General features: G+C 46.0%; 1 protein-coding gene across 1 annotated transcript; it reads right to left on the bottom strand.

Annotated features, from left to right (window-relative positions):
- Positions 1-298: 298 nt before the first annotated feature.
- Positions 299-1,725, bottom strand: LOC119378811 (GTP-binding protein Rhes). Its single transcript, XM_037647836.2, has 2 exons — positions 1,444-1,725; positions 299-860 (listed from the first exon to the last, which is right to left on the bottom strand). Exons 1-2 carry the CDS (start codon positions 1,639-1,641, stop codon positions 354-356), a joined length of 705 nt encoding a protein of 234 aa, XP_037503764.1. The 5' UTR covers positions 1,642-1,725; the 3' UTR covers positions 299-353.
- Between the last annotated feature and the right edge of the window lie 17,964 nt (positions 1,726-19,689).

Below are 19,689 nucleotides of genomic sequence, written 5' to 3'. Positions count from 1 at the left end.
CTTGCATACGTCGATGCGCTGATCTTTCTTCGCAGAGTATGTTGTATTACAAGAGAACGGAGAGCTTCCTGCGCTTGTTTGACACACTGTATCCAAAGTTGTTCCATATGCTACTAATACGGCGTTCAGGCAGGTTCATCATTGTGAAGGCGGGCAGTAGTGCATTGACCTTTGTCTCCGGAAACGCGTTCACCTTGATCATGAACAACCGGAGCCCACTTCATCGTGAGCTCATTCACTGAGTTTCCGACAACTTCGCTAGGACCTAAACAACAGTCACTGGCAGTGTAGGCGAGCGCGAGGCAGGAATACGAGTTCATGAGAATAAGACACTAGCGACACTTTTCATGCAGCTATGAAACCGCGCAGCTGTTTCTCTTGAGCAGCGTCTTGTCCTTGATGCTCGGGCTTGTCGGGTAGACGGGCAGCGAGCGACGCCTCTTGTTCACCACGGTAGGGTTCAGGTCGTACGGGATCTTGGCCTGGACCAGGAGTTCTTTAAAGACGGCAAACACGTTGATGTTGTCTTTGGCTGAAGATTCTACGAAACCGTTCTCCCAGTCGATGGAGATGATGGTCTCGGCAACTTCTCTTCTGACACGGCGCATCGCTGCGGGCAGGTCACACTTGTTGCCCACCACGACCACGGGAGCCTTGGCCGAGTGCAGCTCGACGATCTGGTCGTGGATGCGGCGTGCCTCTTCGAACGACTCCGGGTCGTCGATGGCGTAGACGAGCACGAACGCGTCGGCCGTGGTGATGGCCAGCCTCCTCATGGCTGGAAACGGGTAGCTGCCACTGGTGTCCACGATATCCAGAGTGAGAGAGGCCCCGTTAATTTCGTATTCTCCCGTGTGGAACTGCGCACGACAGAGAAGAAAGCAAACGAAATAATAGTTTGGGTTGTCTCGCATTGCTCTTCGTTGTTTCTTTATGCGCTAGCGTTAACGCATAGTTAGTTTTTTTAGTTTCTGTTTTAGTTTATTGGTTACATATAAATCAGTTACATAATACTTGTGTACTAATGGGGGTCACATAGCAGTGCACATCCACCCTCCAAACACGCACAATCATAGAGCACGATTTGTGAATAGCGCTGACCGGTGTCCTGGTTGCACTTCCTCGCACACTGACTATACTGTGGCTGATATATCTATATTGCCTTATATTTCCTAAATATAGCTCAATGATCGCGAATGTCGCCTACTATTCTGTCTGTCTGTCTGTCTGTCTGTCTGTCTGTCTGTCTGTCTGTCTGTCTGTCTGTCTGTCTGTCTGTCTGTCTGTCTGTCTGTCTGTCTGTCTGTCTGTCTGTCTGTCTGTCTGTCTGTCTGTCTGTCTGTCTGTCTGTCTGTCTTCGTTGATGTGTCTGTGCTTTTTGCCTGGTGCTTTCACATGTGTGCTTGTACAGTAAGCCTTAAGAGTGCCATTATGTGGACTCACCTCTTCAACTGTAGCTACGTAGTCAACGGGGAACTCGTCGTACAGGAACTGGTGCACGATGGCCGTCTTCCCCACTCGAGCTGCTCCGAGAACAACGACGCGGTATTGGTCTCTGGCCGGGTGGTGGTGGTTGTTGTGCGTGTCCTCGTTCGGAGGCTGGAGCACTGAGAGTAACGGTATTTGGCCCGTGCTCGGCATGACAATTATGTGTCGGTGCTGAGCTTGAGAATGAGGGCGGTGTCAATACCGGGCTTAGAAGAGTAGATTTATTAAGAGCTGCCCTGGCACAGAGTCGGGTGTCCTGCAGAGAATGTCAGAGAGAAAAGCAGAGGTCAGAAAGGGAGATTTGCGCCAAGACAAGGTAAGGACATGGAGCAATCTTGAAATACCGAGCAAATACCTGTTGAGCTAGATAAAAAGTACTACATGATGCCGACTATTCATATTAGGATAACTACGGATAGCAAACACGTCCAATCTTGCTCGACACTTGTGAGAAAACCTAGTTCCCCACTGCTAATATAGTCCATAGCAGAGGTTCGAATATTGCATTAGAGCTGAGAAGAGTGAGGAACAGTACGCTACACACCATGGCACCAAACTACTGGGCTTGTGCGTAGCAATGACGTTATATATTTCGAATTCTTTTCTTGCCTTCATCATCTTTTCATACATATAAGAATTTCTGATGCAGTCCTGTGTTGATATCTTGCTTTTGCCCTAAATGGATGTGTATACGCTTATGGAAGTTGGACGATCGACTAGTGGTCTAGGCAAAAGAGCAGAATTTTGGCTGGAGCATTATTTCTTCGTGAATGTGACCTTTTCCTGGCTGACTACTGAAGTATCCTAGCCACTAACCACCTCCTTATCTCTGGTGCATTGTAATGTGGCAGGGATTGCTTATTTTCTTGTAATGCATATTTCTTAAACAAAAAGGTATGGCCCAATGCATTGTAGCTCACGAACAACGTTCTTTAACTACGACACCAGCAACTCCTTCATATCTATGACACAGAAAGTGAAGTATTCTTGTGCTTACAAAAGTGTTTATTAACGTCGAGCAATACTTATTTTAATGTCACTCACTGCCTGGGGACATCAAAGCTTTTAGCATATATAAATTGTGTGGCAATGGGCGCACAGGTGAGACAATGAAGTTTGTGGTGATTAGTATCCACCTGCTAAGCCCGTAATCTACGCATCGAGGCTTCTTGCTGAAAAATTTCTATAATTTTTGAAGGATACTTCCACTAATTTTTCTTCGTGCTGAGCCGGAAACAATGTCTAAGTGTTCATTTTTCTGCGTCCTTATAGCAGTTCCCTCCATTAGGAGGCATTCCTATTTTGTGCCTTGCTAAGTCTTCATTTAAAAACGCCAGCTAACCTTCATTCGTAGTCGACAGCATTTTTATTGCGAAGGCGACGAGCGTCGAACCATGCTTATCAATAACCTGTGCTTATCAATATTAGACTGTTTCAGGGTTGGGTTCGTACGTCTTGCATTGCTTCGGTGCCGACGCTATTTTTGAAAAATAACGTGCGTAGCCCAAGAGGTTAGCGTATTACGCATGCGCAGTGGCAACAAACGGAAGCGTAAAGCTTTCGTTACCCCATTCTAAACTCCATCTTCTGCTGCAACTTCTGGCTTGTTTGAATTTGCAGTGCAGTAGGCCAGACCAGAATCACGACGTCATTGAGAACAAAATATGAAAATAAGTGGAAAGTCATCAGACACCCACGCATACGCAAGAAAAATTACGTCTATATTGATTGCACTGCTCTCACGTTAGCGTGTATTACGGCCTGCTAACGGAGCTTACCTACAGGAGTAGATCGAACTAGGACATCAGTTGTCGCCTATATTGTCTCTTCATACAGAACTTTAAGCCTAGCTCTGAGTAAGCTTCCGGAATCAGCTATATTCCTTCCGCATGTGCTGCTTCATTTCACGGCCTCCGTTTCATGGTGAGATACGGTCACTTGGACTCGTAAGCGCCCAAAGCTAGATTCACATTTACCTGCCCAAAGAGTTACGCCAGTTGCCAATGTTCCAGCATCGATATTGCTCGGGAGCAAGCTCTGAATTCTGCAGCATTGTTTTCGTCAGGGCAACCCCAGATGCTCACTGTTCGTAACAAGACGGACACTTTCCCCGACTTTTGATCACCATGCGAGTCTGATTAGGGACCCATTGTGACATTCCAGAATAGTAGTAGAAGCTAGTAGGAACCTATGGATGTAAATGTGGTAGCAGAGCTTTGGTTCGGGCTAGTTCGTAATCTACGCTATGATAGACGGCACAAATGGTAGGCTTTCTGCTCTTCAATTTTCTATTTAGCGCATTACTGCTAGAAGGCGAGTTCGAATCTATATGTTCAGTTTATGAAACTATTGCATGTCAGAACTGAAAGGCATAACGTGAGGAGACCTTCGAAGCGTTCTGATTAGTTCGGCCTGTCGCCATAATGCACCAATTACGACTGATAGCCTTCCCGAAATCAAAGTAATCCCTAAGCTGTCACATAAAAAAGTGGTAGACAAGATATCAACATGATTTCTATCATGCACGAGCTATAGCTAAAAGCGAAACTCATCATTGCCATTACTAAAAGTTCGTACCATACACCACGAGCTCCCGTCACCGCTGTGGGACTCCGAACATTAAGAGAGCTGCATTTATCTTGAAAGAATTTCTTGTACAATATTTGCACGGTACTTTTATCCCGCGTGTGCATCGAAGTGACCCATCCAAAATATTTTATACGTTCGACGTACCGCACTAAACGGATTGACATATCTTACTTTTCTCCAGGTGTTGTTTTACCAGAGCGTTGTTACCAGACATATCTGGGCTACTGTACAACTGATTTAGGAATTGCAAGGATCATTGACACTTGCGACTAACAGTGGTCGCGCGAATATTTGCGACTGGCGACCAAGGAGCCAAACAAGGCGAGATGATAGTTTGACCGACCCGATGCCACACGAGATTGGCGACTCCTCGCACTAACATTTCCTCGTAGGATAACATGACGTTATGTTCCTGCGTTTATGATTGGTTCAGAGGCTTGCGACTGCAATCACCTGACTGAAAACTCGAGCAGCGAGCGACCGAGCCAAAGCAGTCGCTTTCGTACAATTCGGCCACTCGTAGCCACTTGCGGCGAACTTGGTTGCGTGACCTGTGCCAGTCGCAAGAGTAAATGAACCTTCAGAAGCTTAGCCCTCAGCGGCCTAGGCAACACCTTCAACAATAGTTCACGTACTGCATTTTTTGCTTCGACCATCCCCTATTTGCAATTCCATTACGTAAGATACTACTGAGCAAGTACTCTCGTAGCCTTTTAATGTTTAGCGCCCGAGGTTGGTAAATCGCTACTAATCCAGGCTCAGCATCCATTTATATCCTGCTTGCGTCACCAGCGCAGTCCGACCAGACTACGCGGCTCTCGATAATCCGTGGTCCGATTTCGAAATTAAAGAAAAAGCACAACTACGATATTAAAAAAAAGAGACGCGTTAGAGATGGCCGAGCCGCCGCGTCGTGCTATGGTTGGGACATTGCTGTCTAAGCAAGCAGGATTTAAGTTTTATGAGTTGCTGTGCTTCCCCTACTTGCAATTTTACAACGTGGTACAATGGGTACTTATATAGATCCCAGTTTGAATGCGCGATGCAGCGTCAACTCGAAGATAAAACAGTATCCCTGAAAGCGCAAGCCTGCCTACAAAGCTATGCATGCGTCAGATGTCGACATAGACATGCGCCAATGAATGTTGCAATCAGTCCGTCATCGATCGCCACTATTTTCACCAGACTGCATTATCAAGCGCTTCATTTTTCGCTGTTTATTATTGGTTAAAAGCCTTTTGCCTAGCGAACTTGTGAAACACTCTGGAAAGTAGAGAACTGCCAGCGGTAGGCAAAGCAGAATAATAAGAGTGTTTCGTCACACGCCATTTTGAAATACATCTAATTCCGTAGGCCATAAAAGTGCAGCAGCATTACACGACGAAATGATTGAAGTAGACACGGCGATGTCGATATGAAAGCTGGTATATGGTGACATCGCGCACTGCCCAAGTAGCTGCAAACGTGCGCACCTGTTAGCTTTACGGCCGTAGCACAGTGCTACAATATGCAAGTATTGTTCAGACAGCATTAAATCAATCATGAAAATGGATTGCGCAAATACGAATCCTCAACCACTGCACAAACTGCAATGAAACTAGAGGGATCTTTATTTTACTAAAAACATTTTGGTGCCCGTTGGAGACGAACACCCTGGAGTTAGCTATCGTTTTAGTGCTAAGATATCTTGCACTGCCCAGTGGATTCGCTCTATACAAAGGCAAACGACTAGCTTCTACACAGCCCAGCAAAGAAGCTTCTATTGTACTGGTGCATGAAGCCAGGCTATTTCTTCAAAAAATATAAATTTCATACCTCCTCGTCATGCGATAATTATTTTTCCACTAGTGATCCTCTTGCAGAAACCCGCGCCCGCAAAATCGGTTTAGATATTGGGAATATTAATGAGCGATTGTGAATCGATGCTTACCGTTTGCAGGTATCTGTGAGGATTCGCTTTCAAGCAATTGTCACGGCGATGCAGTGCGTACAGTTGCAAAGCGACGCGCTGTCAGCCGAGTCCAAGGTGTTTCCAACCACGGTTTCACTTTCGCACGGGGACAATGACCGAAACGGTGCAGACGCAGCAGACGATGAAGAGCTAACAAGCTACAACAAAGCGACAGGCAAGTGATATCGTCCTATCCTTCGGCTATCGCACTAGAAGGAGACGACAACGACATTGCACAGTTGGGTGCGAGCGCATGCGTCTAGGACGCGGGCTTGAAAAGAGCAGCGGGCGTAGGCGCGCACTTTGGAGAGGACAACACGACCGCTTCGCGTCTGAGCACGAAGTGGAATCGCTCGCTCGGACGTTGGCGCTTTTCTATCAGCGGCCATCCGGTCCCGGGCGTCCCTGGGTAACCCCTGGGGAGAGTGAGTGGTCTGGGGATTCAGCGGAGGAGAGAAAAGCAGACGACGCGACCGGAGTCCGATAGAGAGATGAGCCGAGAGTGCGAAGGAAGTGGGGAATTAAGCCCTCAGTTATCCGAAAGAATGAGGAAGAGGATGCAACTCGTAGCCTAGAGCGCGGTGGAGAGGAACTCGTGTTCCAGCGCGAGACCGACGCCATCGCCTCCCAGTGAGTATCGGGCGAAGCAGTGACGTTCTTCTCCTTCCTTTCAGCATGCCACTCCGCCTCCGATGTTCCTCCTCTTCGTCCTCTTTCCCGATATAAATGTCCCAGAGGGAGCCAGCTGTTGCGTTTCGCGAGTTCTCGTGCATCCATCGCGCCTCCCTTTCCGAGACCTTTGCGAAGGGAGGCGTGTTCGCACTTTGTCAATGCGCCCCTCTTGATCGCTTTTGGCGCTCCTCTAGGCTCAACCCGTAAATAAGAGAGCGCCGTGATTCGAATGCATAAGTGTGGAGTGGTTATTTAAAACGAAAGCGATGAATACTGTAGGTGGCGAACAATACCAGTATTCTACACTTAGGTGTTTGCGGGGCATCTTGGTCGATTTTTTAACCCTTTCTGGGGCAGTGGGACTCCTATGTCCCACTTTTTTCTTCGTCATGTTCTAATTTTTTTAGAATAAAGCCACTGAATCGATTATTTTCAGACTTTTAGTGCGACCGCGTGTTTAATCTAGAAAGCGGTTTTAGTATTTGTTTTTATGGTATTCGGAAGGTGCCAGCACATACCCTTGTTCTAAACGAATCATTGCGCTTGCACGCGCTGTATCCTTTTTTTGATCATATTTTGGCATGCTCTCCACCCGAGTCAGCGTAAGCGGGACGCCTGAGAAGTTTATTTCATACTGAAGAAGTCCTAAATGTGGTATTAGAGTGGTTTTATTCGTACCTACAATACAGTTTCCTTAGATATTTGTGCAATGCAAAATTGACAACCTTTCAGCAATATATTTCTGAAAGCGTTGCCAGTCTAACATTGTGTGGAACTGGTTGCAGTATACAATTTTCATTCTGCTTCACGCAGGGAAGCCTCTTCAAGTGGAGGAAGCAGTTGAGCTTCCTCCACGAACAAAAATTACACTGTCGCAGACATGCCAGTACTCAAATCTGCTGCTCGAGTGTCGTTAGCAAGTGTATGTACAGTCGCGGCCACTGTTAGAGGGAACGCGGCACGCGTGGCCGCTCTCTTCGAGCCACCAAGCGAGCCACCAAACTACAGCGCACTCCTGCTTTAAGAGTTGAACGCGATAGTGATATCCGGCCCCATCCTCATCCTGCTCTATTTCGCTTTTTATTATATTCAGTCGCCCGGTCTCACACACGCACACACACACACACATAATCGACATACCTATAGTAAAGGTTTGCTGCTAGAAATTTCCAGCGTGAAGAGCCGTTTAAAGCTGAAAGCTAGGCTGGAAAGCTGATTTCGAGTTGGGAATTCACATACGAATTTAATGTGCGATAATAATGAATACGTACCAATTGACCCAATTGTCAGTTCTACTATAGCTCTGTTTCTATCGAAGTCTCCTGGTCCAGAAATTATTTGACATGGAACAATTTTTACATGGTGAATGCACGTGGCGAGCGTGAACTAGACACGTTTTCCTGTGTACTAGAAGGCGAAATTGCTGCTTGTTTCGCAAAGCAGCAATCGCTCACTGCGCTCGTGATGATACACGCGTCTATTTTGAAGGCTCACGGTAACAAAATTTAATTCATATAGCCTTCATTCGGCCCTACAGAACACCAAAGCTCTCATAAATAAAAACAGCACATAGCGAAAATTATCGTTTTTATAGACTTTGTAGTTGAAAACACGTGATTACTCAATAGCGCCTGTCAATAAGCCGCGTAATCTAATGCATCCAGAGCCCTACAAAACCCCCTAGATTAAGTAAACAGACGCAAGATCCCTGAAAGAGATATGGAAGTCTCAGATATATGGAAAAATCCCTGGCGTTGGCATCACTGCCGGTGGGAAGGCGTAGCACTGTCGCCACATCTCACGCGGATACGAAGAAACTCGATGAATAACTTACTGTCCCGGTCAATAGGTGGAGCAGAGAAACAAGTGGTTCATACAAGTCGATGCCGGCGGCTTCGTTTGAATCGCACTTGCGCGCGGCGTATGTCAGGTAATTCATTACTTGCAGCGCAGTTAAACAGTTATTATTGATGCCACTACTGGAGCTACAGCAGTGACATCTCTAATAGTTGCGTAATGGCATTTTTTGATCTGCAAGGACACTGTAATTCATTTGCACTTTTAGGCAATAAATTACATGTTTGATTTGGACTATTGTTAGCCCTACACTAACGGAGACAAAGAAATAACACACAAGGAGGCTTCTGCAACAAAATTACATGTTATCAGTTATTTAACTCACGGGGCATCCTGCATAAGAGGACATGTAGTTTTTGAGCATTTCTATTTGGCACGAACCACAATTGCGTGCTCGCAGCCGAGCAACGCGGCAGCCTCATCAATCAGCATGTTTCGGCAGAAAATGCTCCGCCGTGGTTTTCCCCCGTTGTCGTATTATAATTCCCGACCATAGTAGTGCAAATGAATTGAACCTTCTGTATTACCACCGGGTCTTGCCTTAACCTGACTGTGCTGCGCCTGACTGCTGTAGATCAGTATGCTGAAGGCTTGACGGGTCGTTCGACGTGACGTGTTCGAGGACCAACGTCAAAGTATTATTTTTTCTTTGCTCAATATGAATACAACTAAACACGAAACGCACATACATTGCGAGCCTTAAATTTTATGCTTTTTTATCAAAAAAAGGAAATGCCTGACTGCAGAATAATTAAATATTTATATTCACATGCTAATAACGAATCATTACTTACACTCGCACAATACAACATATGACTTCATTTTGTTTCTTGAAATGTAATATACAGTGCTTTGAAATTGGTTGTGTGAATTTGACACAATTGTAGACGGTCATTCATAATTGCCGCCTGAAAGAGATATTTATGCTAACTTTGACGCTAATATACGCACCTTCATATTTTGTGGGAAGCCGCTGTGAGGCGCTATGTAATTGCAACTGAAGTTTTGTATGTGCTTTACCAGTGTTTCAGACTTATAGCTGATATTTATTCCTACCTTAAAGACCGGCGTAAGTAGCGTAATAGTTAACAGTTATGTGATCTAGGGGCACGCTGTTCTTATTGAAACACACACCACTGTCAAACGACGGGATGTTATAAAATATGTGCGATCCCATTTGAGGTGTCACTAGCAGATATTCTGAGTTTGAGAAAACGAAATGCTGGCAGATGAAAATGAAATAATGTACAAGTAACAAATTGAATAATATTAGTTGTTCTTCAAGCTTTTCGTGGAAGGCCAGACATAGAACTAGTGTTCACTAACTAAAAAACAAGTTGCATTATCCAAAAACGGGAGTTACTGTGAATACATCCAATCAGCCTTTACATGCACTTTGACTGCATTGAAAATTAGAACAAAAATTAAGTATTTGTCGTCTTTTAAGAAGGCTGCTTGAGAAATCACAACAATACGACGAGTTTGTGCGACCAATGAGCGCGGAATACGTAGCAGTTGCCACCGAGTTTCGAGTTACGAAATCTAAAAGGAGATTTTTAATGTACCAGCTCAAAACAACCACTTGAAGTTATGAGTTCTTAAATGCAAAGCATTTCTTAGCGGGCCGAAGGCACTTTTATCGTTTCTATTTATCGATCAATCATTCCAACTTCCTACGTCTGCGGGCTCTCCTGGTCGTCTCCCTAACTTGGTGTGCACCGAAACTGGCATAGAAAGACGTGAGCACATGACAAATACGATTCGCACATTACGACATGAATAACGCGATTTCTTTGTCGCGTACGTCATGAAATCCTTTCACCAATCACGTGTGGCACACACGCGCATATCGCTGCGAGTGGTATGCGGGTATGTGCCACCAAGACTTCGAAAGTCTCAACGCGACAGTGTGAATGAGTCCGTGTCTCAGAAAATGTGGTGTCGGCGTCGGCGGCGTTGTCGACGGGGGAAATATCCCTACAAAGCCAAACAATAAAGATCATGGCACACGTCGGAATCGAACGTAGGAATTCTGCATGCCATTCAAGTATTCTCCACCTACTCACGCCAGAGCTTCGAACTGCATAAGTTAAAGGCCCTATACAAGCGTCATGTCAGGACTAGTGTACTTATGGTTGCAGTGTTGGCTGGCCGATTCTATATCAATGTAATAAATATTACATTTGTACAGTTACGACTCCTCAAGGAAGAGTCAAGAGTCGCGCGAATGCGTCTACATCGGTTACTTATGATTAGAACAACATTACACCGTGTCGTGCGCTTCGTGGCGATAAAACTGGTGTCTCTGCGATAATGGTGTCTCTGCGATCTTGAATTATCTTCCCACTAATGAACTCGCCCTGCGTGATACGCGCACGATTGTGCTCAACTACTTAATTTACCCAAAGACGTCGATTCACGTTGTAACACGTGGCTCAAATGAAAAAAAAAAAAAACCGGCGTAGGCTGCTACTCGCTCACTGCTTCGCATGAAATTGATGGCCAGGATACGTGGGGTCTGCCTATTTTTTAGAGCAAAAAAAAAAAAAAAACAAGACAAAAGTAAGTTTATCGATTTGCCTTTATTGGTCTTAAGAGTGCGCAAACAAAATTAACCACTCGCGCCTTTTTAAGACACTACAAATTTCAAGCAGCGATCGGGTGCGTGTGCCTTGAAGCGATACGCTAGAGACCCGTGTACTGTGCGATGTCAGTGCACGTGAAAGCAGACTAGATGGTCGACATTTTCGGAGCACTCCACTTATGGCACGCCTTATATACATATTGTGGTTTTGGCACGGAAGACCCCAGAAATTATGATTAATTGTATGCCGACAATTCCGGTGAGCGAAAACTAAAAAGGTATCGAACTTTGAAATTAATTCCGTATGTATATGAGGTACGCATTACAGGGCCGCAGACAAAAGGCCGCAAAGTCGGCTTGGCTAGGTATGTGTATCTTAATTCATATAATGCGCCCAATTATTGCTACCTAACTTGCATTACAGTTAATAAAGTGATATTGAATAGTTGACAACATTGCAATATGTCGGTCGCATTTCATAGAACGACATGGATGACTAGGCTACAAGCACAGTGGCTACGAGATAGCCATTCGTTTCACAAAATTTCCAAAAAATCCCCTCTTGGCCCCTCGAACAACCTAAGAATAACTCGCCAGCTTTACACATGATTCTGACGTAACCAAGTCGCATGCAATTGTTTACATGGGAAGAGCATGACTGTAACTTTTGCTGAATTTCTGAAATAACATCAGTTAACGTTCGAAAGTGAAATATTAAAGCAAGTAATCATAATCGACGTGGTCATCATAATCCCCCGTGTGCACTACATCTGTAGCTCTCTCTAATCACAAAGTAATAAAGATGCGACGGAACATGAATGTGTCCACATCAACAGATCAAACATAATTCACTGAACTGTCGAAGCTGCTCAACAAGAGGAAAACTAGTGCATTGGATGTACTATATTAGATACTGAATGAAGGTGTTAAAGGCTTCACATATGAACGTAGAAACAACGCTACAACAGGACGAAGACGAGAGTACACAATCACGGCGCTCACTAACAACAGTATTTTATTGCATTTGCAACCATACTTTATTGGTTGTTAGTGAGCCCCGTGTGTGTGTCCTCTCGTCTTCGTCGTGTTCTAGCGCTGTTTCCTCCTCCAAAATTAGTATGTACCGACCAGCCCAATTCAAGATGCCAATACAATTGCATGTGAAGTCGCAGGAACATACAGACCACCGCTAGTGGCTAGCGGTTGCACAATAGCCACATCAGGCGGCGGTGTAAAGAAACACCTCTTACAGGTTGCCGTTCGTGTCGACAGGTAGAGCGACACGACTGCAAGTTGGGATTGCACAAGTAGCGCGGCCTATTCGAATACCAATGGACAAAAAGGCGCAATGTGGATGTACAGTCACTACCCTTTTATATTGTTAACGTCTAAAGCGCAATGTTAAGTGAGCATAGGTAATAAAACTCAATTGATCAGGCTTCCATTTTACGCTTAAGGTTTTCTGAAGTTTGGGACATATTGTTAAAGTGTCAATTGTTCACCGCAGCCAGGTGCATTTATTTTAAGTGGGAATAGCACTTTATTGTCTGGTCCGGCTCGGTGGTACAATGGTTACGGGGCTAGGCTGCTGACCCGAAAGTCGCGGGGTCGTTCCAGGGCGCAGTCTTCGCATTCTCATGAAAGCTAAATGCTTGAAGAGTGAGAGAGTAAAAGTTACTGCGTCAAAAGCGCGTACGCGTCAAGCGTACACGCTCTTACCTAAATAGTTTGTGCGCGTACTTACACATTAAGCAGTATTCGATATGCTACTCACGCGCCGTATACTTAATTGGTGTTCCTACGGCATCGCCGAGTGGCCGTGGCTTGTAATAGCTACGCGCTGTCGTGCAACAAGCAGCTTTTTTCGCGTTGATGATCCCGTTCAATTTATCGACGTCATAGTATGACAGGTGAACTACAATGAATAGAATACGTAAATACCTGTAAACAAAAAAAAAACTGTAGTGAAACACCAGTTAATGCGTGGCAAGAACAGTTCAGAGCCAAGACACCACTTACATTGCAAACCATTAATTACAGCTGTATAATGGGCAATTCCCAGAAACAATTGCTTCGTTGCAACCGTGACGCATGATATGATGGTATATAATGTGATTTATCTTGTCCCATGCTCAATCTGTACAAATATGTTGCTGATTGTCATGACATCTTCAATTTATGAAGCACATGTCAGCAAGGGCTTCGTAGCCTCTTCAGTTGGAAGTTTTGGGGTTCATAAAGGTCCCTTCTACTTCGGGTGCAACATTTTGATACCCTACACTACACACTTAAAAGGTTCGGTGTTACAGTGCCTGCATACGCAGCTGTCAAGGGTTGGATAGACCACGCACTCAGACGGTAGATAGTTCGAGTTATAACACACTTGGTATAATATGTTATGGGTTTTACTTCAGAGGTCATGGGTTTGATACTCTTGACCTGCATGCTTGAAAGGTTCCGAGGTGGAGCGTTTGGTACTATACACTATGGAAAGTTCGGAGTTTGGGTGCCTGGGTACTTTAAGAGTCAAGGGCACAATTGACTACATGCTGTGACGGTCGAGGATTCAATACACAGACATGTTTGTAATGTTCGGAGGTTCGAGTCTCCCTATAATTCGGAGGTCAGGTGGTCGATGCCGTACACACTGGAATATTTAGTGTTCAGGTTCCTGTATACTTCAAAGGTCAAGGGTTCAATATGTTCAGCTCGAGGGGATCTATACCCTACATGTTTTGAAGGTTTGGTGTTCGGGTGCGTATATGCTTCGGATGTCAAGGATTCGGTACACTGCAAACTTGTAAGGTTGCGGCTGAAGTTTCTGTATACCTTGCAGGTCAAGGTTTTGACGCACTAAATGTTTCGATGGTTTTGTGTTCAAGACCCAACACATTTACTATTAACCACGGGTTTTACTTACGAAGTCATGGGTTCAATGTCCTACGCACCTATAAAGTTTGGGGTTCTAGTTGCAATATACATATTTCGAAAGTTGATCATGGGTTCCGTATTGTGCACACATAGGAAGTTCGGGATTTGAGCTCTGTAAACATGGTAGGTCAAGGGTTCAGTACCGCGCATACGCTCAGAAAGATGGGGGTTCATGCCCTGGCACGTTTGGCAAGTCATGGGTTCGAGTTGTTGCTCACTATAAACCACTAAGTGTTTCCCATTAATGAGAACTAACAGACAATAACGCCAAGGAAAGTATAGGGGGTGTTATCTGTAGTATTTAGGATATAAATGTGAAGAAAGTAAAGTGGACGAAAAGATAACTTGCCACCGGTCCCTGCCGGTGGCAAGTTATCTTTTCGTCCACTTTACTTTCTTCACATTTATATTCTAAATACTACAGATAACACCCCCTATACTTTCCTTGGCGTTATTGTCTGTTAGTTCTCATTAATATTGTGTCTAACAAAGAAAACGAGCCCTTAAGATTCATCTTCTTTCCTTCAAGTGTTTCCCATGTATTTCCTATGAAGCCCTATGTATTTCTATAGGAAAACCATCACCTCACAGAGACGAATATGCTTGGGAAGTAGCCAGAGAATGCTGGCTACTGCTGGCCAGCAGTAGCCAGCATTCAGGCTAATGCTGGCTACTGCTAGCGCCTCTGACGCCAGTCAGAGGCGCTAACGAGCGGCTCCAGCGCAGTGTTAGACGGCGACTGCACAGCGAAGGCGAATAGCTGCGCACGCGCCGGCGCCAATACGTCTGCCAAGGCTACGACGTCACTCCTCTGGAAAGCGCAGAGCGGCGGCGGCGAGTCGCGCGCGGCAGCGGCGGAGTGCGCGGGAGCTGCCGGCTCCGGTGCGTGACATCACTGATCCTCGCGCATGCGCAGCACGGCTCTTCAGGATCCACGCGAAGCTGGCTCGGCTAGGCCAGTGTAGCTAACGCTACAAAAAATTACTCCATCTCCCGCTAAAGGGGACCATGAGGCGATGCGACGCCGGAGCACTTGCACGACCGCGTTCCGTTGGCGTTCGTTCGGCATACTACCAACCTCGGACATGCTATCGACCTCGCGTCGTGGAACGCGAAGAGGAACGCTACGCGCGTCGTGTCTTCCCTCTAGCCTGGCCGTTAATTCTCACAGGGCGAGCGGGGAACGCGGTCGGCAGGCGCGCAAGAGGGCGGCAGCGTAGGAGAGGAGAGAGAGGGGGAGGGGACGCGCATGCGCTGGCGCTCATCGCGGCGTTGCGCAGGAGAGAATTTCGGCATGTCTAGCCCGCGTTTCAGAGGAGGAGTGGAGAGGGGTAGTGGAGAGGTGGAGGTGAGTTGGTGAGTGGAGAGGGGGAGAGGAGGTGTGTGGGGAGGGCTTGCGCATGCGCAGCAGGGTGGTCACGCCGCACACAACCACCTCACCACCAGTTTGAACTCCGCTATAAGATGCTTCGCATCTAAAACACATCCTGCGGAAAGCTGACACGGCTGTCAACTTCTCAGTCAAATATTGCAGGCGTGCGCGCCGCGTAAAGGCTACAAGTGGAGCGCGAAGTTGCTGTTTTCTCAAGTCCCTCTCTGCAAACAGAGTCCGGTTCTCACTGTCGTCGGTGGGTGGCGCGTCTACCAGTTGACGTCGCGTATCTATTTTTCCGCGTCGCAAAAGACATAGCATTCTCAGTGCTGATAGCCGATATAAATCGAGAGCGGCGTTTGGATCAGATGCGCTTCTTGCCACGAGGTGCCGCCACTTGCCAGCTCCGCACTCCTCAGTCTGCTAACTTTACACGGCAGCCACACTTGCGCACGTGAACCACAGCGGGAGAGCGATTGCGTTTTATGACGAACGCTGACGTAACTTCTTTCCCCCGTGTCATCCTTCCCTGTGTAGCTTCTAGTGCGCTCGTCGTGATGAGAAAAGAGAGAAAGCGCTGAGAGCGTGCGCCAGACCACCGTAACTCCGCTCCTTCTTGACGGATTCAAGAAATTTTTGCGGCAATCGATTCGGGAGGCAGTAAACTCCAAGAATGACGTCTTTATATCATTACTTGGAATAGTGGTTCATGACCCCTTTGAGGACCACATTAAATGTGTCTGAGAGCTCACACGTTAAGGTAGACAGAATATGTACGTGGGTCATAAACTACTGCCACTTGTGTGCCCTGTATACGATCGCATCTTAACTTTTCGGAGACACTGGTTTTGATAAGATATTCGTTTCCTGCATGTTGTGCCATGCTTTTGCATAGTGGCATATGTACGTAAGCCTCAGGAGATATCTGTAGTTTTTGTTAAAGAGCTTCTCTCTTTCTCTCCCATTTAGTTCCACAAAAAGGGTTCTTTCGCACTCATGTGTTTCTGTATTACAGCCATAGAGTGGGAGGTTATGAACTTACATTCATACAAGAGCAAGCTCACTGCTCTTAACCAAGAATGAATGGTGTAACACTTTTGACGTCGCAAATGTAAGTACCTCTATCTTCAGGTTATGTAGCTGATCGAAGCGTCTCATTTCATCAGGCATTATGGTGCGTGCTAAGAACTGTGCATGCTGTTCAAATCAGTGGTGAAGAATTACACCCTTGGGCTTGTGTGATCATTTGGAAGCTCGCTCTTGAAGATCACGTACTTGTAGAAATTTGGTGGTTTACAGCCCTACCAGTAACGTGCACGCCACGAGCTGCGTTATCAGTTTTCATGCACGACATCAAGTCGCCAATTTTGAAACATGAAAGTATGAACGAAATTTACCACTGAGCTCTACTTTTCTCAAGTGCATGACTCTTGGTGAACGCGAATGATATACTTCTGAAACTACAGAGGTACACAGATGTAGACAGAGAGGGATAAAAAAAGACAAAGGGAAGGTGGGGAGACCAACCAGATAGCACTCATTTGTAGCCCTACGCTGTGGGAATTGAAAGCGGACAGAAAAAAACTTGGACCATCTCCCCGAAGGGAACCCTGATGGGATGGGAAGCAGCAGCGGTGCGCGCGGCGTTCACCCGGTCGAAACGGGCGTCGACGCGGGTGCTGGAAGAACGGTTTGAAGCGAAACTCGGTGTAGCGTTTACTCGAGTAAACGTTTGTTTGAAACGCAAAGACACGGGAGGCGGGTTGGGTTTCGTGTAAGTTTCATTAAAGCGTTTGGCAAGACTTCGTAGTCGTTGTTTCTTCAGAGTCGAGACACGGGCGCTGGACCGATGCAGGCGCGCGTTTCGCCTTGACTACCACGGGAGAAGCGAGAGAAGTGACACGTTCAGAGGTGTTTCGAGCGGGCGGAGCAGCCGGCAGCTGCGGGCGCTACGGCGGGCATGCTGCGGGTGAAGGAGAGAGTGACGTTAGCGCGCACCTGCGAGGGAAGCGTGCGAGGGGAGCGTGACGTCAATGCAAAGCTGTGGCGTGACCTACTTGGCAACGCTCCAACACCTACGGCGAGGGGAACGCGTTGCGGCGCAGTCGTACGGACGCACGTAACGTGCGGTGTTACACACGTGAGTCAAAGAGCTGCTTCGCATCTAAAAGAATATGCAAATCTTGAATGAAACAACAAGTGATCTGCATGCATTCCTAACAGCATTCACCATAAATTGACAAACTCTCGCAGAGCTGGGTTATTTGTGTTGCGAAATTGCAATTGATAGTGCTCTTACAACCCGCAGCACATATGATGCTTGAGATGCACAAGTTTGCGTGCTACATGAAAAAGGGTCCCCTTTTTAAATGAGTGTGATTTAGAATGTGAAACAAATGATTTAGAATGTAGATCATTGGCTACACGGGCACGCATGTGTAACACAGAGCGTGTGATAGAGTAAAGGCTGTTTACATGCACAACATGATGCTGCAGCTGGTGCAGCAAAATATAGTGGAATGAAAATGAAGACGTCGAAAAAATAGGCTCAGTGGCGACCGCTTGTTCAGTCAGACGGGGGGCCCCTACACACCATATTTTTTCGACTTTTCATTGGGCTAACCTGCTGCGCCTTACTGGAGCGCCAGCAACAGAGAAGAGCAATGCTTCATAGAGGACATCGACACTAGCATCGAAGCGCTCAAACGACTACAACCTGATGCACAAAATGGTCCTGCGTAATACTACCGCCCTTCCCTCGATCTGGTTCATGTATGGAGAAGTTCAGTGAAGCAGCTGACCTCTTAACGAGAAAACGCGCAAGAGTTAGCGACAATCTTGAGAAACAACTCCTCCGGAAAGTTAACGGGCAACACTGTATAAGCCGCAGTAGGCCTCCCAGCCTTCTCTCCACCATACTAGCTACAATAGTTTGTTGTAGTATGAGAAAACTTGTGTTATTGTGTTAAGAGAAAAAAGTTTTGATAGAAAGTAACGCCAAAGTAAATGATCACCTTTCTATAATTGGTCAGTTACTTTTCTGGGGCTGTTAATGACCAGCGTATAATGAATTACATTTTAAAGGAAGCAATTGTAAATTTAATAAGTTGCTTATTTTCTGTGACGTGTACAAATATGGTATGAATACCTCTCAACGCAATTCCTAATTCCCCATGTTTTGACAAACAACGGCGTTTTATGTAGTGCAAATTTCCTAATATGCTTACACTCCATTCTTTGCGTTCTTTGCCTGCATTTGCACCCTTTTCATTAATTATGAAATAGGACATAGCTCTCCTCTCAACTCATATGTCTATTATGTCACGTCCCTAGTCAATACATCGCCAGACCTGTTCTAAATTATCAATTTATCAACCTGATTTAACCTTACTTTCCCTTATCGAGCTCAGTCATCTAAATATTCAGCTAGTCATTTTCCAAACAGTCTGTGTTGTCCAATTTCGGTCTCTTGAGACTGTGCCCCTTATTTTTTGGTTTAGTTCGATCACTTGCTGCAGTCCTTATTTTGCAGTATCGTAAACTCTTAGGCCCGAAAAAAAAAGAAAACTATTTTCAAGCTGAGTAGCGCAGCAATGCGTTTCTTTTCCATTTGTGTGTGTGTGTGTGTGTGTGTGTGTGTGTGTGTGTGTGTGTGTGTGTGTGTGTGTGTGTGTGTGTGTGTGTGTGTGTGTGTGTGTGTGTGTGTGTGTGTGTGTGTGTGTGTGTGTGTGTGTGTGTGTGTGTGTGTGTGTGTGTGTGTGTGTGTGTGTGTGTGTGTAACCAGAGAACACTTGAAAGTAGACAACAGTGTAGCAAAATACTTCACAAAAAAGAAAAAAAAAGAAACAAAACCGCGCCTGAGGTTCAAACCCACATTAGGCAGGACCACTCCTTCGTGTGACTTATGCGTTAGCCATCTACACCACGAGCCAGTCGACTCTGAGAGTGCTTAATATGTTATATAAAAGCGCCCAGGAAACGTATTTGTCATTGCTTTAGCACGACATGTAATTGTGTAGATTATTGTGAGCAGATATTTCGCGATCGTATCTCGCATGGCGACGCCCGCTTTTCTCTTCTCTTTTCGCAGTCGGTTGTCGTTCGCTCGTGCGTGAAACCATGAAGCTTTATGAGTCATCACTGCAGCTAATTGCTTTTGGTGAAGCTGTTGCTGTTGGAATTAAATCCAGGGTAGCTCAGACAAAAGCTTGGGCAGCTTAAGCTTGTTCCTCAAGGCTATTTGGC

Source organism: Rhipicephalus sanguineus, unplaced genomic scaffold, assembly GCF_013339695.2.
Source record: "Rhipicephalus sanguineus isolate Rsan-2018 unplaced genomic scaffold, BIME_Rsan_1.4 Seq991, whole genome shotgun sequence".
Taxonomy (NCBI): Eukaryota; Metazoa; Arthropoda; class Arachnida; order Ixodida; family Ixodidae; genus Rhipicephalus; species Rhipicephalus sanguineus.
The sequence above is the reverse complement of the archived record's forward strand: the minus strand, read 5'-3'. Positions and strand labels throughout refer to the sequence as shown.